This window comes from Anarhichas minor, unplaced genomic scaffold, assembly GCF_050575085.1.
Source record: "Anarhichas minor isolate MPS153535 unplaced genomic scaffold, ASM5057508v1 ptg000042l, whole genome shotgun sequence".
Classification (NCBI taxonomy): Eukaryota; Metazoa; Chordata; class Actinopteri; order Perciformes; family Anarhichadidae; genus Anarhichas; species Anarhichas minor.
In genome coordinates this window covers 4,370,278-4,394,945 of record NW_027466488.1, presented here as the reverse complement: position 1 = coordinate 4,394,945, position 24,668 = coordinate 4,370,278, and the positions used below count along the sequence as shown (strand labels likewise).

Genomic DNA, 24,668 nt, shown 5'->3' with positions numbered 1-24,668 from the left:
TAGATCAACGACAATGGTGCCATCTGTCCACCAGGTGTCAGAATTCCCCTTCCCTCTAAATTCTAACCGTTTAAATGAGCTGCTGTAACATCTGTGGAGTAAAACCATATCTGGAGAATAGACACACGGGTAGGTATGAATGTTTCTGCAGAGGTCAGGACTGTGCATGTGAGGGTCAACTGACCACAGTTAAACAAAGGCCTATTTAAATGCAGTCATGCAGCATTAAATTAGCCCCAAATAGATCCTGAACTTTAGCTTCAATCTGATTTAAGAAAATTTACCTGACTTTTTTTGGTGAATAACATCTGTAAGAGTAAATTATTCATACATTTGCCTTTGTGTTGCACATATTTTGTATAATGGGTAGCAGTCACCTACAATGGGTGAGTTTTTAAACCGGAAAGAAATGCAGACTAGAAATTAAACCAAATCCTGAAGCCCTGTCAGTAAATCAACCTTTTCAAGTGTCAAAGGCAAATAAATACCGAGTATCACCTAGTAAAATAATTTACTAAATGACATGAGTCTGACAAACGACTTGGTTCCAAAGGGGATTTCATTGTACATTCAGTTTATAAAATGTATGTAAAAAATGTGACATCCACAGCGTTATTTAATAGCTCTTACTGATTAATTCTAATTTGAAGTACAAAGGTAGTTCTGTATCTATAACATCAAGTATTCAAATGTTTTAACATTACATATTAAATAGTAGGATTTAGAGCAGTCAATGAAGTATAAATACAAACTATTATCTACTTCTTACAACAGATAGAACACATAAAACAAAATTCACAGATTCCTTCGATCTGATTTGACGTACTGTATTTCTGAACAAATCAAAAGTGGAATCAAAAGAGGAACAATCAAAAGTCAATACGCCAACATGTGTATCATCAGAAGAATGACATTCTGAAGTGTACCAGGAACAACAGCAGGAGACATCCATCATAGAAACATTTGCATAAGAATTAATAATTTAAAAGTCATATCTTTAGATTAGACAAAGATAATATAAGACAAAACATTTTCATGATTACTGCCTCTCCGGTTCATCTATATTCTTATCTTGTTAATAAATAAACTGGGCTTAACACAAACTACACCTATAATAGAGAATGTGTATCTATATATCATATCTCAGTAGCACAATCATCTCCTTACATTTTATGATCTCTGTATGGCTACTGGCTGTAATATTAAAGGAGGAGAAAATAGATATTATACTCTAGAATTTAAGTTTTTTTGCAGTGAATAAACACAAACTATTGTAGGAAAAAAAAAATCAAAGTTGCATTTAAATCACATAATTGCCTTCATCACCTCAGCATCACCTTGTAAAGGTGGACACATGCCAACAGAGCACATATGGCTCTTGCTCTTGAGAGATTTTGGGCCTAACCGGTCAGTGCTCCGCAGGTTCCTCTCAGTAGGAGTGGCTTTACATGGAACAAAGATCACGCGTTCAGCATTTTCGTACTCCTGTGCTACACGATAAGTAGCATCATGCATGCTGAAACGGCAGAAACATTTATCTATGTGCAGGGTACGTCGGACTGACTGGCTTAGCACAGATCCAGGACGGACTTGTTGATCACAGGGTTGGTCCAGTCATTCCTCAGATCATCCAGGTGATTGTCAAAGTCAATCAAGTTCTCGTAGGACCGGCCCTCTAACAGAGCAGATGTGATCTTCTGTGCTTCGCTCCAGTCCTCAAAACAGTCACTGGAAGGCAAAAAACATCATTTTGGGATTAAACACCTCAAACATTATCTAGACAATGCACATTATTCTACTCGTTAAGAGAACACAGGGAGGTTGTATGACAGAAGCTGTGGTTGAGGTTGCACATATAACGCAGTCTCTAGAACAAAGAGTAACTTACAAGGTTACTTCTCTGCTTCTCCACTTGTTTTCATGATGGTCATAGATGTGCACGATGGGCTCAAAACAGCTCATTGTTAATCTACTGTTGTCCACCTGAGGGATAAAACAGAGAAATCACAAGAGATTTAGTAGCATACAGACCTGTTATGTATAGCTTTACACAACCACACCAGTGTCTGACATGTTTTAGGGAACTTACTACCAATTATGTATACTTTACAATGCTGCTAACCATTACAATAAAATATAGCATTTTAGATTGTGTGTTTTCTAACATCTTCCAGGCAGCCAAGTGCATTCATTTCATCTGTACTTTATTAAAAACATCTGTTAACAGAAACTTACTTTATGTATTCAAGCAATCTGTGAACATATTGTTGCTTTTCATTAATATAACACTAACATTGAATGATGATACAGTTAAAGAGCACAGATGGGCTTCAGGGTCAGTGCATGTAGGAGCTAGTGGGAGGAGTCAACATCCCAAACTTGAGAAAGCTGATTAACAGCAACCTAATCAATGCAAGAACAAACTCACATTATCCCTTTTTCATCACTTAGAAATGGTCTGCAGCTACATAACACATATCAGATTGTGGAGCTAAATGCTTGATGTGACAAATTAACCTATTTCAGATTGTCAGACTGCAAATACATGTCTACATACTGAACTAAAGGTAGGATGAACACATTTGTTAAACTAAAAGAGCAAAATCAGAGTCAGCAGTAAAGCATTTGCATAACTTCCGGGAAGTGGATCAAAACATATAATTCATTGACACCGGTCTAAATCATTTACTGTTACCATAACAATTGCTGCTTCGCTGAAGTTCTCAGAAATCCTGGCAGCCACTTTTTCTGCAACTTGGTTTGGTCTGCAAGAGAAGAGGACCAAAAGTAGTTTGGGGCATGGTTTATTACTAGTTGCTTTCTTGGAACAGCAGGGTGTTGGTGTCCATTTTGTATCGTCTGTACCTTGAATCCTGTGAGCGTTCATTGGCTTGATAATATCCAGCAATGACGTAATTATTTTCTTTACACCAAGTATCAATCTGAGATGAACCATGAAAGAACAGGACAGCATAGGTCAGACCAACAACAGAAAAAAAGTCCACTTTATTAGGGACACAAGGCTAAAACGGCCCTGCAATAAACTTAATGTTTATAGAGTAGTTAGTGGTGCTATTTCGTTAAACTGCGAGGTGATTGTAATATTTAGTCAACCCTCATTGGGGGAACGAGGGGAGCACGATATTAAAACCACCTGTTAGTAAGGCAGTGACATTTAGCGCACCACTAACTTCAGTCTACCAAATGACCATAAAGTTGAATCAAAACCACTATAAACGATTTAACGATAACAAAATCAGTACATTTGGTTTTGCAGTACTTGTGTATCAGACCGCCTTAGTTTAAGCTAGGTGTACCCAATAAACGTGGCATTGTTTTGTTTAACTTTACGGCTACTTACCAGTGTTAAAGCTACTTCTAGCATTGGTGCCAGAGCGAGAGTACCGTGAAACAGAGGCACACAGTCCACACACAAGATGGGTTCACCGTGGCTGTCTCTCTTTTTCTCCTTCGTCTTCTCTGCCACCAACAATCCATTCACGGCGCAGTGAGAGTACTTGGCAGCATGTAAAACCATTTTACAGTAAGCCTGACTAGTCAGCTGAATAGGCATGTTGATGAGAAAATCGGCGGAATCGGTGAAAAGAAAAATAGATCCTAAGAAGTTGAGTGGCTACACGATGAGACGGGACTGCTGTCTGCTACGGTTAGCTAACGTTAATGCCAACAGAAAAGTAGATATCTACCTCAGCAGTCACCTGACTAACACGGACATGTAAGCGTTACACTTATCTAAAATGACAATAGTCTTTTCTACGCAAGATTCAATCCGGTGTTACGAAATCTAAGCAAATATCGCGTCCACCTTCCTCTCGTTCCTGCAGCACCGGTGGTGCCGTAAATGAGAATGGACATGCCGTAAAATCAGATCGCAAAGCATCATCCATCCGGTCTGTTCGCCTCCTCGTAACACGACTTACGTCTTTCCGGTCACTATCAAACTTCCTTTAAGAGCGTCGGTGTACGGGAGCAAGGAAGAGAAAGTAGGTTGTATTTTTTTTTTTTTTACCTCAATAGCCTTCTTCTAACCGTGTAGAAATACATCAAACTTTACAACTAACACACATTGTGACATTGTACATATTCAAAGCGAAGTAATGGCCCAACGTTAAGTGACAATTTCAACCGAAATAATCAGTTGTTCACGAGTGACTTTGTCAGATTGGACGGAAGCTAGGACGGGCTAATCTACCAGGTAGCTTTAGTTAGCTTGTAGCATCAGATTTGTGAAGGCAGATAGTTGGGTGTTACAGTGTCTGTCATGGGCTCATATAAATACAAACTCAGCAAATGTGAAAGTATTGCGTGAATTATACAGTACTGGCTCATAGAACCTTGTATTTCCGTGATTGTTTTATTTGGGCGGTATGACCTTGTGTGTGCAGCTAACGCTAACATTAGCTTTGCTTTATAACTAACGGGAGACCTTTGGTTGGGAACAACAACAACGCAATCTAACCTATATACAGTCTATGAATTTAACCTAACGCACGTGCAAAGATATAGTTTGTTTAATGCCTTCTACGTGACTTAATGTGAATGCATGTAAAACATCTGTCAAATGCAGGAAATAATATTATAGATTTGCAAACTATTAATTGTTCTTAAATATCCAACACCGGCTATGTGATCTTAACATACGTTTATCAATTTATCTTAATATTTTATATATGTGGTCACCAGAAGAAACATGATAAAGTTTGAATATATTTAAGTTTGCTAATATCTTTCATATCACCTTTTCCACAGAATGCTAGCCACCAGAGTCCTTCGCCTTGTTGGCAAACGTGCCATTTCCACGTCTGTCTGTGTTCGTGGAGAACATGGTAAGAGCGACTCAAACTGACTCTATTTTTGGCGATGGGATAACCATAGAGTTTGTGCCTCATATAATCATTGCTTTTTATGATTAAAACTCCTACATCGATGATTACCGTAGTACCACAGAACCAAAAAGCATGAATTTAAAATAAATACCTTGTGACCTTTCCATATAATGACTGTTAACCTCCTGCTTTTGGTGTATGTTTTAAAGTAAAGCAAAAACTATAATTCACTGAAAATGTTTCCCCCCCAAATTATTAAGTGTTCATGTTACTTTATTTACACAAACATCACTTTTTCTGTTCGCCCCAACAACACATTTCCATTCTGTAATGTGCTTCAGTCGCATAAGAAGACACCTCTACTCTCCTCCAATCTCTTAACTAACTGACACCGTAGCTATGCACATCTGTCACTTTGCTTAAGTTGGATCCAAGCCAAGAATATGTGTGCCAGTGTACAGCTGATTGTTTTTATCAGCATACTTTCTAAAACAAAACATTTAATACTTATACACATAATATGTCAGAAAAGGATGGCATGCTTTAGGGCATTATGTGATAATGAAACTTATTTGTTAAGGCATCCTTTGTCATCTCCTGCAGGTGTTGCTAAGGTAGAGAACTACACTCTCCCTGCCTACTTTGACAGACGGGAGAATCCCCTCCCAGATGTCTGCTATGTGCAAACCCTGAGTCCAGAGCAGGCGTCCCTGAAGGAGAAGGAGAAGGGCGCCTGGGCTGGACTCTCTGATGAGGAGAAGATTGCATGTATGTTTTTTAAAATGCTCCAATGTTCATAATTATTGGTCAAACTGATTTTGTTGTTATTTAGTAATGTGTTAATGGTAAAGTCATTTTTCATCTATTACAATTGTAACCATCTAGATTTTGTGTTTCCAATGTTAGTGTACCGCATCAGCTTCAAACAGAGCTTTGCTGAGATGACCCAGGGATCGCAAGAGTGGAAATCTGTGGTTGGAGGGATGTTTTTCCTAGTTGGCTTCACTGGCCTGGTTGTGCTCTGGCAGAGAATGTATGGTATGTCTGCCAACAAGTGTAATGGCAAGATTTATAATTATGTGTCTGCAAAGCTGTTCAAGATTTGATGTAGTGAGACCTCTTGTTTCCAATTCAAACAAAGAGGAATGCAATTATCTGTGTTACACTTGCTTGATGCAGTCTAATTAAGCATACTACTTAACACATATTGTCTCTTTGCAGTGTATGGACCCGTCCCACACACATTTGCGGCCGAGTGGAAAGAGAAGGAGCTGCAGAGGGCATTGGACATGAAAATGAACCCAGTGGAGGGATACGCATCCAAGTGGGACTACGAAAACAAGCAGTGGAAAAAGTAAAGGACCCATAAGACCATAACCCACTTGAAGATAAGGGCAGACCAACTCAAAGATACAAGAATACCCATATTTCTGTATCTATCAATTGTTCACATTACCTCAGTCTCTGCATTTTGGAAGGCCTCTTCCTCTTATGTTCATTGTGTATTATAGAAATAAAAATACAAATGGTTAAACTGATAAAACTTCTCTATTTAATTGTGTTAACTCTGTGACTGTTGTGAAAATATTGCCTTTACATTAAATCACTGTTTCATATGAAGAGAGAAGGACCATACTTCATTTCATTTTGTGATTTTACTCTAAAAATTGTGGTTTTCCTCCATTTGCAACTAATTATATTTTCATTAATGCAATCTGTTGTATACACTCGTGTATGGGACTTTTAGCCTAAAATCTCTTAATGAAGTTGAGACTGAATGTTATTAGTTTTAGTTCAATTAGTAGTGAAATTGACTTGAGAATTTCTCTTATGTTTGCCAGTTAACCACAGACATAAACTGCATCAGCAAATAATTGACTTGATTTGATCATTTCAAAATGTTTAAATGCCAGTGTGTCTTTACTAGTTGGTAATCTTATGGGTTACTCTAACATAATATTAATAGAAATTAATTTAAAAAATAGCCTTAAAGTAGATGTTCAGGGGCTCTGCACAACAATTTCTCTGTTGGTTCAACCTTGACAAAAATTAAAAAAAATGTGACGTGTAGTCATCTCTAGGTGATTGTAAAACTAAGCTGGTGGGTAGTGTTTATTAATAGGTATACCCAAGGGCATCGTTTACAAAGGGTATGGTGGGACATTTTCTCACTTCAAGTTTCAGATTGGTTTTGTTACCCAAAAAAGTATAGCTGAATCTATATTATTTACAGTTGGGAATAATATATTGTCCAAAAAAGACGCCATACCTTTGTACACGCAAAGAGCTGTAGGTTAGCAGCAGCAGCATTTCCTGTTGTTGACATTACTTATGAATTCTCGAATTGAAATGTTCTTTGCCAATGACACAATGTAATTGTCATGAAAATCAATATTACATGCGCTGAAAAGCCAAAGTACATGGTCGTGGGTATAGTTTGCAAGAGGGATTCCGTTTTTGTCCATTCTATGAAGATACAGCTTCTTTATAATGTCTCCAAGTGGATTCACGGTTTCCTCATAATCTGCACGTCCAGATCCCAGGTGGTCTACACATGAGGGGTATGGGACCGTACAGCTGAGCTCACGGCCACACGCTGTGATGTCACTTACCGGATGAACCCGCAGCTGCCGTCGTTTCACGTCAAAACAATCCGGAAGATGGTGCAGCATGACGGAACTGTTGTTTGGGGCTGAGACCGTTGAAGCTGAATTGACGACATGTCTGTGGTTTTAAGGACGGTGGTGGGACTTAACAATGTTGTTGAGTAGAAGACAAACATAGATAGTTGTATGAATCTGAAGCCACTCAAGCGCCGGGGTTTGGATTCAGAGTCCATGTTAAAATATCGTAGCAGTGTTAGCTCATCGCACACTGGTTCAGAGTCATCATGGGCAATGGAATGAATAAGGTAGGCTTTGGTTTCGTTTCATGTACAGGTGTTCAATTGTTGTCTGTGGCTTTTTAATGGTAAATTCTGCAAAGTGTAGCTGGTAGCTGCGTGCCTCCCCTAGTGTCGTCATTCAATCGATCACGTGACATGTTTTCCTCTCTGCCACACTGATATGATATAAATGGAAATAGACCAGAGACTGCTTTTTGGATAATGAGTGCAGAAGCCGTAAGTGCGGCAGATAGTTCACCTTTTGAATGTTTCATTAATGTTCAAACATCTACCAAGATTTTAAAATGATAATCCTCTGGGTTGAGATCTGATGACATTAGGTCATCTGGATTCTGATTCATTCTTATGATTGTGTGATGATACCGAACCCAGGGCTGCTGTGTCTGACCTCTGACCCTTTGAGGGATTCATGCAACATTACTCTGAGGATCAAATCAATAGATTATTGCAACATTGTTATTCTTTATTTTATCTCTCGCCCCAATTATGACTGTGGTATTTTTTAACCTCCCAAATTACATTGATGCCCATTGCATTAGTTAGGCAATAGAAAGGTAGAATAAATTTGAACACCGCATGTTTAACAAAAACGAGTAAATTTGAAATTGGTCTTAAATTACTTTGCACAAGCGGATAAATTGGTCATCTGTATTTCCATTCGTAATTGCCACAATGGGCCCGCCATACACTTTATTAGTGTAAATCCAGCTCTTAATTATCCTCAGACACCTTCTGCTTCACGGTACTAGTTCCAAAGTACAGCAACACTCATCACTTTGTCCTGATAATCATGCATCGTTGCTTCAGGCCTTGTATGGCTGTAGGGAATGATTTGCTGGTACTTGGTCCTTAAGCCCTAAGCCTTAAATCCAATCTGGCTCAACCCAGGACATTTGTTCCTTTTCAAGTGAAGATTTTGAAGCTAGACTGTTATAATATCTAACCTGAATGCAACATGTCTGTGACTGCTGCTTCACAGGTTGTCGATGGGCTCTACCTTGGAAATATAAGAGGTAAGACAAACATGATGCAACTTGATTTGATGTTTGTAAATGTGATACATACGTAGGTGGGTCAGGTTAGGCTTTCAGTACCAAAGGCAGAAGGCCACCATTATGGGCCATCAATGCATGCAGGAATGAGTGATGGGCGGATTGATACAGTAGAATATCACAACACCTTACCGTTAGTATTCTTAAACATATTGCTTTGTTTTGTAGACATTGTAATGCAGCACACAGTATTAACAATATGGACAAACATTTTGACAAAAACATTTAGCATTTTGCCCATATTCACTGTAAATGGTGAAAGGTTTTAACTATCAAACACGAGATGTTGTAGCTGAAAATAGTTCTTCCGTCAAAGATATATTTCAGAGTAAAAAGATGCAAACGCCTCGCTGACCAACGACAGTTTAAGACAGAAAAGGGTGGTGCCTCATGTAAAATGCACAGTCCTCTGTGTGTCCCTCCCTGGCCCCGAACAACCCCTTCCCAGCTAATGTGGCACTTGCAGGTTTCTAACTTTAGCTGCCGCGATGATCTCCTCACATGATGGCACATTGTGCATTGTGGCTAAAATTAGTTTGAATGACGGGAACAAGTGACCACAGGGCTAACTGTACCAAATGATGCTGCAGGAGAGTAAACAGTTAACAGACCAGCCTCTGCAGCACTTAACAATCAAACTGGTTGTTGGTGTAACAGTCACTGACATGACTCTGAGATATATTCCTCTTTCTCTTTGTCCCAGATGCAGAAAATAGAGAAAGCCTTTCTAAGAATGGCATCACCCACATCCTGTCCGTGTACAACAATGCTAAACCTGTGTTTGAGGTTAGTGGAAAATCAATGTTGGTTGGGTCAAACTACCTGTACTTTTTGTGAAAACTTTACATTGAGATTTTGGCATGACTTTGCATGTAACAATGTGATGTATCATGTCAGCCAGCTGGGGGTGGTGATGAGTTATGGTTGGAGCGATCGAGTATCGTGCCTGAGATGGGCAGTTTACATGCTTACTTGTGTGTGTGTGTGTTTACACACAGGAGGTAATAACCTTAGAAACAATGAGAAGTTTCTTTGGCCGCTCTAATGTAGTGTAATTACGTGGCAATGACTTAAGTGTGATGTATTTAATTCCTGGGCATTAAATGTATTATTCAACACTGCAACAGAGGGCCTTGTTATCCATTGTGCCTGAGCACAGCCCACAAAATGTTCAGCATGTCACATCCAGGTGTCAGACAAATTCAAGTGTTCAGTCTGTTTCTAATGCTGGTCTTGAACTGTGAGTAAAATATATATTACCTTTGTATTAATTATAGCCCCAGAAAGCATTAATAGTTAAGAGGTTTATTGAGGGACTAGACCCACCTTAAGCTACACATTTACACAATGAATTATTCTGGGCTCCAGACCTAAAAGATATTGGGCTCACGTGGGATAGGTGTCACAGATGCTCACCTGCAAAACCTACCTGGGCTATCATTCTAGTCAATAATATAATAATAACGTAGGGGAAGATTTACAGGTAACATTCAGACATGTATGTATGGCCTATGTTCTTCAAATTTGTTTCAGTTGTTATGCATGTATGTTTTTCAGGACATGACGTATCTTTGTATTCATGCAGCTGATGCTTCCAGCCAGAACCTGTGAGTAAGCACATACACGCACACACTCAGACACAGATCATACCTCAGATTGTTAAAGTCATTGTCCGTGTGAACTTTGGAAGCACGGATGAGTCAGGCAGTATTATTTCAACACAATTACCCTCCAGATTGTGGCACCAGGGTGTGACGGCTGAATGCAAACCGTTAGGAATATTATATGGGGACTTTTTACAGTTTAGAAAACTGATTTTTTATTTTTTTTTATTACATGATTCATGTTGATAGTTCTTTGAATTTTGCTCCTTATCTCTTGACATTTTAGATATACTAAGTAAAGTAGATCCTGCGACATAAAATTAAACATGGAATATTCCTAAAGATAGAGCACTAAATATATATGTATGTATATATATGTATGTATGTGTATATATATATATATATATATATATGTATGTGTGTGTATATATGTATGTGTATATATATGTGTGTGTGTATTAGAGATAGAGAGAGAGACAAAAAATAGTGTGTTTAATGTGTCATTGTTCATCAGGACGCAGATTCGGTGTTGAAAGAGGCATGAGCTGTCTCTCCACCCTTGCAGCGGCTGCTAACACTGCATTAGTCATGGCATTTCTGTTATTTTTTTGGTAGGGTCTTTTGACCTCGTGCAACACTAGCAGTAGTAATTAAACACTTGACACTGGCTCAGGGCACAGAACAGAAGCATCAATCATGTCTTGCAGTTTGAGCATCTATGCAGAAGAGCAGTCTAACGGCTTGCGACTCCTGTTGATGATCCACTTTGAAGTCGGAGCTGGTGAGGGATTTTGTCGTTGCAGCTGTTTTGGTGCCTTCCACTGGTTAGTTGGGTAATTGGACAGACAGAGGCGTGATCTCAGAAAGTGTTTCATAAATCGCCCATATTTAAATCTCCATATTAAAATGGGGAGAAAGATGAGGAAAAAGTGGGGACATTTTGATGCAAGATGAATAATTAACCTGCTGACAACGTAGGAAACAAAGATCAGAGGCACCAGAGGAAGGAAAGCCTAGTGTGACATCTGGCTGTTGGTCTCGACCCCCTCTGTCACAATCACTGGTCTGACTGACGGGAGTGGTGAGGCCAACTGACGCAACCCCGTGCTCCCACACCAGACAGGGAGCCTTTGTGGCCAGGTCTGATTGCCCCTCCCATCTATAAGATCCACAGCAGGGACGGTTTTTGTCATGTTGACTGTTTTTTCTGGAGCAACTGTAGCAGTTGGAAGCTGTCTGAAAAACCCTAAACTTCCTTAAAGCTTGTGTGTCTGTACTTTGGGATGGATGTCAGTAAGTCAGCTAAAATGACAACCCGCCAGAGCAAGGAAAAACTCTCACAAAACTTTATTAGATAAATCTTGGTCAGGGCTTCAGAAATATCCATTTCTATGATAGTTAGGGATGTAGTGGGTCACGAGTTGCCTATCAAAAGATGAAATGTCAGTAACAACGAGCTGGGACATCAAGGCCAATTCGTTCACTATTGTCGAGGATGTTGTTATTGTAAAGTTGACACGCAGTGATGTGATGTCATTCCTTCTAAATTAATACAAGATATTTAATTACCTTAAATGTTGACTTGATGTATTTGCTAACATGTACATGAACCTGATTGTGGAGGGCCAGGGATTCCCCTTCCTTACATTCTCATGACAAGCCTGCTATGGTTTTAATGCACAGTGTGCACTGACCATGAAGGTGTAAACTCATTTGCATCAAACATTTTCAAAATGAGATGTGCATTTGTGCAAGTAGTCTGCATGTCCACCATGCTGTACTTGGTTTATAACTAAGAGTATACCTTTGGTTTGTGTTCAATATGATTTATTTTGCGTATAGATAATTAGATTGGATAACATGTCAACATGCCATAGAATTGCACCAGCTATTTTTTTCATTTGGAATATGACATTAGTTCAACAGTTTGTTTCAGTATTATTCTCTATATTCAACTGGTTAAAACCTCAAATGTTCTGCATATTAAACAACACAGCCGGAAACCTCTGTGCTAGGAAGACAGAACTAAGTGCTTAGGAGACTTCTTTTGAAGAGGAGTTTGGATCTCAGGAAGGAGGGAAAAAAAAAAAGTATAGTGGCAGTCAATCTATTTTCGCCCCAGTCTGTTACTCTGTCTGCTATTGAGTAACCAGCATCTGCTCTCAGGAGACAGTGTTATCAGCCATGCACTTCTTGATAATGCAAAACAGTGTTTCCTGACAGTGAACAAGTAGGATATTTGAGGAGCAGTTGCCCCAGTGTGCTGCTTGATGTTCATTTATGTTTCAAAAAGCCTAAAATTCTCAGGATTTCTGTGATCTTAAGCAATGCGCTAATTTTTGTTTGTGTTTTTGGGGTTTGGGAACAATATAATTTGTATTGTGTTGTTGTGCATTTTATTGGCTTGCATATTTGAGAAGCGTCTTACAAGTGTGTTTGACACAACCTCAGTATGAGTAATAACTTTTTAGTTTGGAGGGCAGAAGCATTTCAACATGAGCATTCCACCATAAGGCAGGAGGTTCATTTCTGTGTTTTTGATTTACTTTTGTAGACAGAGAATGAATGAATGAATGAATGTTGGAACCTGATGTTATTTTGCAGATAGACAAAAACGAGGACAGTTACTTCCCTTGTCTGTCCCTACTGTCTGAGCTTTGGTCTACCACAGATTTTCAGTTTGAGCAGACCTGACCTTTTTCTCACATGACAAATTGGAGTAGTTAAAGATAAATCCCTACTCCTCGACATTGTAACAAAAACCTATCAAAACTAACTGACCTATTCTGAGACCTGCAGTTTCTACAGTCAAAATCAGAACAGCATCAGGTTATCATAATTTCAGCAACTTATTTGAAGCACAAAGTCTGGGCCTCAACACAGGAGTTTCAGTTCAAGGTGTGCTTTCTCATATCCTTTACTGAGTAGTCTATTTTTTTTTTTTTAGCTTTACAACCCAACATCACTCCACCTTAGCAAAAACAAGCCAGTTTCCTGATTTAATGAGCAATAGTTCAAATGCTATTTTTTCAAAACATTCATTTCTTTATTTTGTACTGCTAAGTGCAGAAAAAAATGTGCTGTATAAAAGTTCCTTTGTTGTCCTTTATCTCTCCAGATTACAGCATTTTAAAGAATGCATCAGCTTCATCCATGAATGTCGCCTGAATGGTGGATGTTGTCTCGTTCACTGGTAAGCTTTTATGTCTAAATCTGTATCCAGCCTCTTCCTGGCCTCTGGGGTAGTCAAGACATGCCATTTCATTGTGGATGTAGGCTTGCAGTATGCCTTTTAAAAGACAGAACCAAAAACAACCCTGAGATTTAAAAAAAACTGCTCAGTACCTGTTCTGTTATTTACCTCTTATCTGAAAGAAATAAGGTGTTAAACATGAAGTTGCCTTATGACAACAAGCTGTGTGCTTTGCTTTGCTGCAGCCTCGCAGGTGTGTCCCGCAGCACTACCATGGTGGTGGCCTACCTGATGACTGTCACCCACTACAGCTGGGATGAGTGTCTGTCTGCAGTCAAGGCTGTTCGCTCCTTTGTCGGCCCAAACTATGGCTTCCAGCAGCAGCTGCAGGAGTACCAGACGGCACAACTCTCGGAGGTAAACACACAGATACCCACAGAGAGTATCCAGCCCCCTTTTACAGTTTGCAGCCTAAAGTCAAAGGGATTTTAAATTGCAGTCTTTAAGAATTTCTACTAAATATTCCACATTTTATAATGTTTTCCTCACAAGCATAGTGCTAGCTCTAGCTGTACGATATATTAGCATTCTGTAAATGTGACTTCTCACTTGTCTGATATTAGGAATTTGACCTCCACAGCTCTGTGAAGCTCAGTGGACTTCTTTTATTTCCATGATCTCACACTATTGGAGACAAAGTCCTGCCCTACAGTGGCCATAGTTGTCTACTTTCACTTTAAGGAAGGCCACTTATAGGAAATATCAGTTCAAACTTGGTTTCATTTCCAATCTGATTTGGAGCATTTTTTTCCCATGCAGACAACATGCCGAACAACGTACCATAGAATACATGACAGATGCTTTTATTAAAAATACTGGTTCAAGACCACAATGGCTTCAAGTCATCAGAAAACTAGGACGCTGTGTTCAAGGATGATTTGTATTTTCACACTTTAGGTGTGAGGAAATTTCTACTTGCATTTTTATTTTGAACCATCGTATCCACAGCATTTTACTATTGGCAGTATGTGTTTTATATATGAGCACATTGTAGATGGCTGTTCACAGCTTTAACATTCTGCAGCATTGTAGTTACTTGAAGGCACCGTGTGATCCCATTACAGTGGCACTGACCCAGCTGCTGAGTAGAGAAGGGGAACTGCAGGGGGTTTGCTCGGATTGCATTAGCTTTGTACTGCTCATCACGTGTGCAGTGTTACTGTCAGCATCTTGCAACATAACATGACTGAAAAAACGCTCATTGTTTGTAGATTTTGCACTGATTTCGAGGATTTAAAGGGAAACAGTATTTCTGTATTTGTGCTTTCCCACATCTGTGAATCCTCAGATAGAAAGTGAGGAATCCTGAAGACAACAATGTAGTTTAGTCACTAATGCAGCAGTAAAACCTGTGAAATGCACTGAAGTTCACATCTCATAACTGTCTTCTTGCAGGTTCAATGAAAGGGGAAAAAAAGTGTCAACTTTGTGGTCTAGAAACATACTGTAATAGTCCAGAATGGGGTGTGGGAAAAAAGGCTCCCAGAATTATTCAAATTGGGAAAGAAGGCCAGAGAATAACATTTATAAAGAGCTAAAAGACTGATAATGACCATTGTTGGCTGCTTATATTCAAGTTATTATAATAGACTATACATGTTTAGTTGTTTTTAAAAGGACCAAAAAGATTTGTTCCCTTCCAAGTGTCTTTGTTCTGAAGTAATGCGTCTATGAACCTGAGCCTCCCCACAGTTAACTATCTGCCTCAAATCCACCTTTAATCTTAACTTCACAGTTATGACTTGAGCTCTAACAGAACAAATCTCACTTTGTGGGAGTGTTACCTGACTGTGATGATTTGATTTAGACACATTTCACATCAAACTCTATATCTATCAAAGTGTTAGTCATGCAGAAGACTTGAAAGCACTTTGCAGTTCCTAACAAGATTCATTTTCTTTTTAAAGATGACACAATGACAGTTTGCACTTGATATCAGTCTGCTTATCTTATCTTTATACTGTGCCTTTGATTATGAATTTCTTGATGTTATGAGTCAGTGCTGTACTCCTTTAGGTTGAAGGTGGGAAGGAACACGTATTTAACTACATTGTATTCTGTATGTCGTATGTAATATTTATGAATAACTCCCTTTACACAAACATTATGCTCATAGTATTGTCACAAACCGGGCCGCACGGCCATGATAAACGAGTGAGACGCACACAACCAAGCAAATTAACAAATTATGTATTAACTTAAAGGCAACATAAAAGGCAAGCGTAAACTAACAGTTGCATGTGAAGTCAGTCAGAGTCAGTCAGAGTCCACATGGAGTAGCTCCATTAGCCAGGTTTGTAATTGTAATTTGTCTGGTGTGGCGGTGTCAATGTTCCATGGATTTTCAAGATGAGAGAAATACAGTAACTTAACTCTTTTTAAAGAAAAGTGTAAGAGATGTTACGGCAAATCCTGAGTCTCACGTGACTGTGTGAGCAAGAACCTTGGCAAAGGCCGTCTGTCCTGCCCTCTCCTCTCATCCGTCAAGTTTTGATTCATCACCTCCTACTAAGAAGAAACTGAGTATATGGATTATTATTTCATGGCACATTTTATATTGTAAAGTTCAGTTCAAACTATTCAATCAACTTTGTACTCACAGTTGTATTTTTGGACCCTTTTATAAAATGAAAACTTATTTAGAAAACAAGTCAGATCCAATGTGATCAAGTTAATTCAAGACTTATGACAGCAAAGTTATGTGGCTTCATGATAAACAGACCCAAGACATCAAGCACAGATCACATAGTACACAGAATACATAGTACACAAATTCTGTTTAAAGACACTGCACTGTCTGTGTATGGTACCACATTTCAAATGTCTCTATTGACATTTTTGTTTTGTGTAGATTTATAGCTGTGAACTAAATAAAATGTTGCCTGTCAAAGCCATTACATGTTTGCGTGAAATGTATAGTCGGTAAGATATTAAATAATGCATGTATGTTTTTGTCTGTCCTCTTGTCCCCAGTACCGAACATGGTTACGCTCCAGTTTCCGTCCCAGTCCATTTAATGACCAGGAGCAGGTGGGTGCCCTGCTGAGCCAGTACACAGAGCAACATGAGAGCCAGAGGAGAGGAGCAGACCGACGCTGGGCCAATCAGGATGGAGGCGTCTCTGCTCGGCTGTCGGACCCGGCTGATCCTGAAAGCAGCAGCTGAAACATGGGCCGCTGATCATGCTAAAGTCCTGCCCAAGGCTGTCTGTAAATGGCAGTACCTATCATTCTGTACTCGGTTCCAAATCAACCCCAAGTTGTATCCAACTTTAAGGCCTTTGTACAACTCTGAAAGCATAAGATGAAATATCTTTCATACTTTAATTACAGCTGTCAAATCATTTTAATCTATGGAGGTTGATTTAGAATTGGGCCACAGACTCTTATCAACTACCAGTACCTTTCTTGCTCATTTCACTGAGTACAGCCACAATCGGGGTATCGGTGCTCTCAGACGCCTTACTTCTAAATACTTCAGCACCTTAGCCATGATGAATAAATTACACTCCCATGTGGACTCTTTACATTGTCCAGCTTGGTAGCCTTAAATAAGTGACTGATTATGCTGCCATGAAGGAACATTTTGTCTCCAATTTGGTGCCAATTATTCTAAGCAGTTATTCTGACATGTACCAGTTTGTGTCCAGGCTCTTAATGGTACACTCTCTGATCAACACTGGAGCTGGGGAAGTTGGCATAGTTGCCGGGCTGACAGCATACAATTTGTTAATTGCATCCTACGGAAAGCAAGCGCTACTGCTTGCCTGTCATATGTGTAAACACTATTGACTTTGCAATTACCAGTAAAACACACAGTAAACAAATAATGGTCATGGTGTTGTTCACAAATACGCTTGCTGCTTCATGCAACTAGGAGTAACATCTGGAGTAAGTTTCCAAATTGGTAAAATGTTCCTTTAAATAATACATAGCAGGTTGAGATGGGAAGCTACATAAAGCGTTGCTGAATTAAACTACAGCTACATATATATAACTATAATGCGAAAGTCTTCCTGATTTTACTGAATCTCTGATTTATCTTTTTATTGTGACAAAGCTGATTTTTACATTATGGGTGTTATAGATGAATGGCTATAGCCAATTATTTTAACTGTATTTATGGTGTTTTTTGTTTGTTTTATAATAAAATGAAGTGGAAATGCTAATAAATCTGTACTATCATCACTATGGTATGTGTCTGTGTATGAGTAAAAGTAATTCTGGGCAGAGAAGATTACTATGTACGTGTTATTGTATTTCACAGCTCACTTCTAGATAAGCTGCTTGTCTCATGGGGCAGCTTGACAAAAAAAGAGAAAGCAGAATAGCCTTTCTTGAATGTCAGTCCACGTTGACGATTTGAGAGGTTCCTGGGTTGTACTCAGCAGATCCCCTGCTAAAGCTGCTTTATACTAAGACCCAGGGTGTGCAGGTTCATGAAAAAAAACCTGTATTGTACATGTTTTACTACCAGACAAGAACTATCAACGATTAAAAAAAAGAAATGCCTAAAACACCGTGAGTTTGTCTTTTAATTTAAAAAAAATGAGTTAATTACACAAGAGAAATTACAACAAACCATTATATCAAATTATCAATGAAATATATAATTCTACATTTTATACACAATATAAGAAGACTTCACAGGAACAGATCAACCAGTAAAATGAAATCAAAACCATATTTAATGAGTTATTATGGATTACCTGATGACTAAGAAGGTACAATTGGCGGATGGTATCGCTCAGCAGCTGTATTACTCAAGTGGTGAGCGATATAATCTGCCACCAGATAAGATTACTACTACAGTGACTTTGAATGGCTCACATTATTGTACTGTGAACATACCTAAATCAATAACACAATTCATATTTTCATTCTCTCGTTGGTCCTGAGACACATCAAGTCGACTGAAACTTGTCAGAAATGCATCGTCAATGTTTTCACTTTCTGAAGAACATCAACATGCTCTCATAAAATCTTCCAAGGAATACAGTCACTTGTTTACATGGAATTCATTTCTGTGGGGGTGGCCAGTGGGGTTGTATTAACATCACTTTAGTGTTTTTGGCTTACAAATTGTAATGAAGTTATTTGAGTTTATTTGTATAATATTCCCACTAACCATATGTGCTAATAGACCTTTCATGGCTGACAAGATGAATTGTGATTAGGCATTACTATGTGTATATGGTCAGGTGTCGTGGTCAGGGGTAAAATGCCTGAAAAACTTTCTAAAACTTTCTAAAACCTGAGCTAATGTCTTGTGTCCAATTAATCACCTAAAACTCCAAAATGATTGATTCACTATCACATAAGATTAAGAGAAACAGCAAACCCGCAAAACTGAGAAGCTGAAACATGGGAATGTCTGCTTTAAAATGACAAAAGATATTGAATATATTTTCTGTCAATCAAATAATCAATGAATTGACTAATGTATTCGCTCAGTCCCAAAAGAATATTACAGGGATGATATGACTTTATGGAGGATAGACATTATTAAATGATAACTTGCTCTGTTAAAAGAAACCATCATTTATATTATGTATTATCATTACTTGATTGGCGTTGGATGATGATGGTGGACAATTATAATTTGGCTATATTTGTTAGCCCAGTGTGAATCCTTCTGATCACAGGCACGGATATTATTCAGAACAACATTTTCCTAATTACTATTCCACCATCATAATTAATAGACAAGGTTGTCTCCTAGGACATCTGGCATCAGCCTACTGAACCAGCATGCAGATCTGTATAGATAGTGTACCTGATCTATGTTTCTCAGCAGTAACCTACTGAGTGGGTGTCAGCGGGACACATCACCTTGAGTTAGACCGCAGAAATCCCCCACAGCACAGGGTAACTTGTGACTCTCCGGGTTTATTCAGCGCTCCGCATCTGCGTAACTATTCGCGTGGGCAGCAGCTTTACAACCTTCGCTTCTGTCAGGCCATTTCTTGTAAATGCCCGCAGTTAGGAGAAAAAACTCTTCCGGAATGGGTAGGTCTACTGAAGCTTCAACGCACTCATTGGTCAGCGTGATGCAGCGTTGTCAAATCATGTCCCAGCGATCTCATTCATAACACGGAGAACAATAAACTCGATTGGCATGTGAGAGGGTGAAGCTGAACTCACTTGATTAAATCTGACAGGCAGCTATCCATCAGCGTCTCAGGATAACAGCTCAACCAACTGTAAGTGCTTTTACTTTTGATTTCTACTCTAAGGGTGAACGTTGTAGAATACAATACACGTTTAGTTTTACATACTAATCATATCCTCATCATTTAGGTACAAGGGAACAATCCAAAAACAACTTTTCTCCATCAAGATGTCAAACTCGGGAGGTCGGAGACTGAAGCAGTGGCTGGTGGAGCAGATCCAGAGCGGGCAGTACTCCGGACTGCAGTGGGAGGATGAAAGCCGCACTATGTTCCGAATTCCATGGAAACACGCAGGGAAACAGGATTACAACCAAGAAGTAGACGCGTCCATTTTTAAGGTATGACAGCACTCTCGGCTAGTCCCGTCGATAGAACAGCCTACTGTAGACGCAGTTTTGGTTTTACGCAGCGCTGTGCGTAAAAGTAAAACTTGATCACAAATCTTGAGTCTTGAGTTCTTTCGTGGTCCGATGTAAATAATCATTTATACCTTTACATTTTATTGTTGTAACTTTTTTGTAGCATATCAAACTTAATCCTTCCACACTTTAAAAAAATTTAATAAATAAATTTTATTTTTCGATAGTAATACAGCGAAAGTCATGTAAAGCATGTAAAGTTATTTTAATATAAAATATCAATTTGTAAATGTTAAATTGTAAATGCCAATATTGATATTAATGTAAATCAGACTTTCTCTTTCTTTCTGAGGGTTGAAAAAAAATGTTTTTCTTGTAGCATCCAACATTAGTCTAATACACTACCATATTTAATATTTTGTTTTTCCCTTCACAGGCCTGGGCTTTGTTTAAAGGCAAGTTTAAGGAGGGGGACAAGGCTGAGCCTGCAACATGGAAGACCAGACTCCGCTGTGCCCTGAATAAAAGCCCTGACTTTGAGGAGGTGACAGAAAGGTCGCAGCTGGACATCTCTGAGCCCTATAAAGTCTATCGCATTGTACCCGAAGAAGAGCAGAAGAGTAAGTTTGTGAAAAAATGATCTGTCCTCAAAGTCAGCATTGATGACCTTTAACAGATGTTGCATAGTGCTATCATTATAATTGCCAGCGCAGTGCATGTTGTGCCATTAACCGAGTCTTCGTGTATTCTTCTTTCACCTACAGATGGCAAAAGCTCAGTGATGACCATGACAGCTATCAGCTCTGGTGATATCACTGACATGGACTGCAGCCCTGCAGAGATAGAGGAGCTCATTAAAGAGGTGAGACTATCTCACAGTTTAAATTATTTATTTAAACATAAACCTTACCTCTCTCTCTCCTCTCAATCAAATCTAATACAATCGATGCACCTTCCCTTTATTTTCATTCAGCTTTGGGTCACTTTTTGTCTGATTACCACACTGTGCTCTCTACTCCAACACATGTTGCAATGAGCCTGCCCAGCTCCCACTTGGTCTACATGACTGTGTACAAAGGTTCTTTTGTTGACAACAGCTTCTTACATTGTTGTCTTTTTGCAGGAGGAAGGCTGTAGTATACAGGCCAGTCCAGAGTATTGGTCCCAGGGCAGCATCAATGGTAAGACAATCTTTTCTAGTTAATATATAACATACTCCCCTGACTAAATTAAGCTGTTCACAGCACAGTCAGTGTTGTGGCTAGAAGCTGCAACACCTCTTAGCGTTGTGTGTTATTTCTCGAGTAAGACTATTTGTTCATTGAGAGGTATGATCTTTAATGACTTCGTTTGGAAATAACCCCAGTGGAAAGCTAAATGGCATGTCCCTGTGATTGTGGGCGCTAAATAGAGGTTATTTGCTTGTCTGTTGAATTCTGCAATGGAAGAATTGACTAACATCCTGTTGAAGTCTGCTGACTAAGAGGATTATTTCATTTTGAGATTGTGCTAGAGAAACTGTATTTCTGATGATGCAGCAAAATAATGACATGACAGTGTGGTCGTGCATGTCCACTGTTGTAATAAAGGCTTTAACTCATAATGTTCCTTCTGTATTTCACAGCTTTCCCTCATCAGGACCCTTTGCCATCAAGCAATCTCAGCTCAGGTATTCATTTATGCTGTCCATGAAAGCGTCACAATAACATCAGATCTATAGTTAGACATGAACAGTAATAATAACACCACAGGCTGTTTGCATTTCGTCATTTGCACTTATTGTTTTCCATTTGCAAAGCTCACCAAATGTTCTCTTCTCTAGCTTTCTCCCAGATGATGATCAGTTTCTACTATGGAGGAAAATTGATGCACACCACACCTGTAACTCATTCTGAAGGCTGCCGGATCTCCCCACAACAGCACCTGGGTCGTGGAGCGCTATACAGTTCAGACAGCTTGCAGAGTGTTCATTTCCCTCCTGCTGAGCTCATCGAGTACGACCGCCAGCGCCATGTCACACGCAAGCTCCTGGGCCACCTGGAGAGAGGTGTACTGGTCCGTGCCAACCAAGAGGGCATCTTCATCAAAAGGCTGTGCCAGAGTCGGGTCTTCTGGAGCGGGCTGGGAGAAGGGGGCTCACAATACAGCCCCATGCCTTCTAAACTTGAGAGGGATGCTGTAGTCAAGATTTTTGACACAGGAAAGTTTCTTCAAGGTGAGCATCTATGTTTTTTCAGTTATTTGAAAGCTCAAAACACATAATATTTCTTATCAATGCTTAAAACAAGCAAAATCATAATGGAGGATTGATAACTGGCAACGATTGTTTTAACAGCTGTACTTTGTATGTTCCAGCTCTACAGCTGTACCAGGAGGGTCAGTTTCCTGCTCCTGATCCGGCAGTGACTCTGTGTTTCGGTGAGGAGCTGCATGATCTGAGCAATGCCAAGAGCAAACTGATCATTGTGCAGGTAATACCAGTCAAGTCATAATATGCGTCCCACTCAAATCCAAGACAGAAAAAGACCAATCACTGCAAATGCTGTTTGTTGACAAAAAAACACATCCTTCTGTCTGCTCTCCCAATGACAGATCACTATGGTGAACTGCCAGCACCTGCTGGAGGCAGTGAACATGCGTCGCTCCCAGCCTTACTGCACCAACCCGAACCTGGAGATGTCTGATAATGTGGCCAGTGACCAGATGGCCCGCATCTACCAGGACCTGTGCAGCTACAGCGGCCCCCAGAGGCCAGCCTGCTACAGGGACAACATGCCCATCACCGCCTGAACTGGGAGCAGCAACATACCTGCCAGGAGCTCTTCAGCGTGGACCACACTGAATGTACAACATATTACAGACATTTCTTATTTTCCTAACATACAAGGTATTTCAGGTAAATGCCAGTATTACAAGTAGTTTTGACTTTTTAAGTTTATACCAAATCACAGTGGAGACATACATATAAGGAGGAGTAAAGCTCTTACAGTAAAACTTTTAAAATGCAGCTCAATATTAGGATGTCCCAAATATTTTGTATATCAGTAATTTCTGTTGTTGTACAGCGCTAATACAAACTCTGTGTCTAGCTTCTGCTTTTTTAGTATAAGAGAGTGTTTTCATCCAGCTCAAGAGAATAAGTGGTATATTTTCATGTTACACACATCTCAAGAACATATTTTATAAATATATATATAAAATGTTATAATAGTTTTGATACATACAATGATTTCAATAGTTTTGATGTATACAATTTAATTCTCAAAGCTGAATTCACTTTTTTGTTTTTGCCATTAAGATGGTAATGGATGGAGGAGATGGATTTTGTTTTGATAATTTTCTATTTTCTTTACAGTAAATGAAAAATCTTTTTATGACTTGATAAAAAATTGCATGCTATTTTAAATGCAATGTTGCATTATATTACAGATAGGTTTTACTATCAGATTGTTTTTTTATAAACTGCATTTCTAGTAAAACTAAGTTTGTTCTAAACTGCACGTGCTTGTCTTTATAATAATTTTGTTTTCTTTCATTTTGATCGCTTCATTATTACAAAAGTGTCCAAAACCAAATGTTCCCCAGGATGAACATAGGACCATGTTTAAGCTCAATAGCCACAAATTACATCTGGTTTCAATTGCTGTCAAAAGCATACAATATGTTAGGTAATATGTCCAGGTAGTCATTTCAACCGTTTCATTTATCTTTTCACAATTAAAATCAATGTGTGGAACTATGAACTTATACTGTAACTGCATAACCAACATGGATAACATAACTTTAACACAAACGATAGTAAGCCTGATGTTTGCGGTGGATTACCTATGCTATGCTATGCTATGCTATGTCTCTGCAACTTGAAACCCAAGTGAAGTGAATACAAACCATCGGTGCATGTCAGGTGGGATATGGCAAAATTGAATAACAAGTAATTCTGCCGACAGCATATTTTCTGTCTCACAATTAATGCTTGACTGACTTTATCTCACGCTTGATAGATGAAATATTCAAATCTACACTACTGTTTCAATGTCTGCACCATTAGATTAAGTTAAACACTTAATAATAACTGCCTTATGCATACTTTAATTCATAAATCCCCATCATTTAGTCCAATTCATGAAATATGTTGATATATATTTAGGATCTTGATAAGAATTTGAAACTCTGAACTTTGAACATTGCTTGGCTGCACACAATACAAATATTTGTGGGGATGAAGGAAATTTCACATTCATCTACAATTTTTGCAGACATGTGAAATTATAATATGAATTTCATATTATCTGCGACAATGAGGAATTACTGAAGATTGAATTTAAACATTTTGTTTAAAAAATGTTTTATCGCATTATCAGGAAAATCTTTACTAAAAAGGCTTTTAGTTCTTTTCGTTTGACTACAAACAAAGTATTTTGCAGTTTATAGAGGAAACTCCTCCACTACCTTCACTATGAACACATACTGTTTATT

General features: G+C 38.9%; 4 protein-coding genes across 5 annotated transcripts; 3 read left to right on the top strand and 1 right to left on the bottom strand.

Moving 5' to 3' along the window:
- Positions 1-541: 541 nt before the first annotated feature.
- On the bottom strand, positions 542-3,872 carry emc8 (ER membrane protein complex subunit 8). Its single transcript, XM_076109912.1, has 5 exons — positions 3,362-3,872; positions 2,866-2,942; positions 2,696-2,765; positions 1,889-1,983; positions 542-1,728 (listed from the first exon to the last, which is right to left on the bottom strand). The coding sequence occupies exons 1-5, from the start codon at positions 3,572-3,574 to the stop codon at positions 1,569-1,571; spliced, it is 615 nt and encodes a 204-aa protein (XP_075966027.1). The 5' UTR covers positions 3,575-3,872; the 3' UTR covers positions 542-1,568.
- A 75-nt stretch (positions 3,873-3,947) lies between these two features.
- cox4i1 (cytochrome c oxidase subunit 4I1) lies at positions 3,948-6,390 on the top strand. 2 transcript variants are annotated; one of them, XM_076109913.1, is made up of 5 exons: positions 3,948-4,004; positions 4,771-4,847; positions 5,451-5,615; positions 5,754-5,885; positions 6,069-6,390. In XM_076109913.1, exons 2-5 carry the CDS (start codon positions 4,772-4,774, stop codon positions 6,203-6,205), a joined length of 510 nt encoding a protein of 169 aa, XP_075966028.1. In that variant the 5' UTR covers positions 3,948-4,004; position 4,771; the 3' UTR covers positions 6,206-6,390. The 2 variants fall into 2 exon arrangements, with proteins under 2 accessions (XP_075966028.1, XP_075966029.1); XM_076109914.1 differs by having other exon boundaries at positions 3,977-4,008.
- A 1,086-nt stretch (positions 6,391-7,476) lies between these two features.
- dusp22a (dual specificity phosphatase 22a) lies at positions 7,477-17,848 on the top strand. Its single transcript, XM_076109910.1, has 7 exons — positions 7,477-7,758; positions 8,732-8,765; positions 9,508-9,590; positions 10,362-10,411; positions 13,527-13,601; positions 13,847-14,018; positions 16,635-17,848. Exons 1-7 carry the CDS (start codon positions 7,738-7,740, stop codon positions 16,824-16,826), a joined length of 627 nt encoding a protein of 208 aa, XP_075966025.1. The 5' UTR covers positions 7,477-7,737; the 3' UTR covers positions 16,827-17,848.
- Positions 17,849-19,706: 1,858 nt separating this feature from the next.
- irf8 (interferon regulatory factor 8) lies at positions 19,707-23,692 on the top strand. The gene is made up of 9 exons (XM_076110126.1): positions 19,707-19,863; positions 19,961-20,171; positions 20,629-20,812; positions 20,957-21,054; positions 21,316-21,373; positions 21,817-21,861; positions 22,015-22,407; positions 22,548-22,663; positions 22,785-23,692. The coding sequence occupies exons 2-9, from the start codon at positions 20,001-20,003 to the stop codon at positions 22,980-22,982; spliced, it is 1,263 nt and encodes a 420-aa protein (XP_075966241.1). The 5' UTR covers positions 19,707-19,863; positions 19,961-20,000; the 3' UTR covers positions 22,983-23,692.
- Positions 23,693-24,668: the final 976 nt, after the last annotated feature.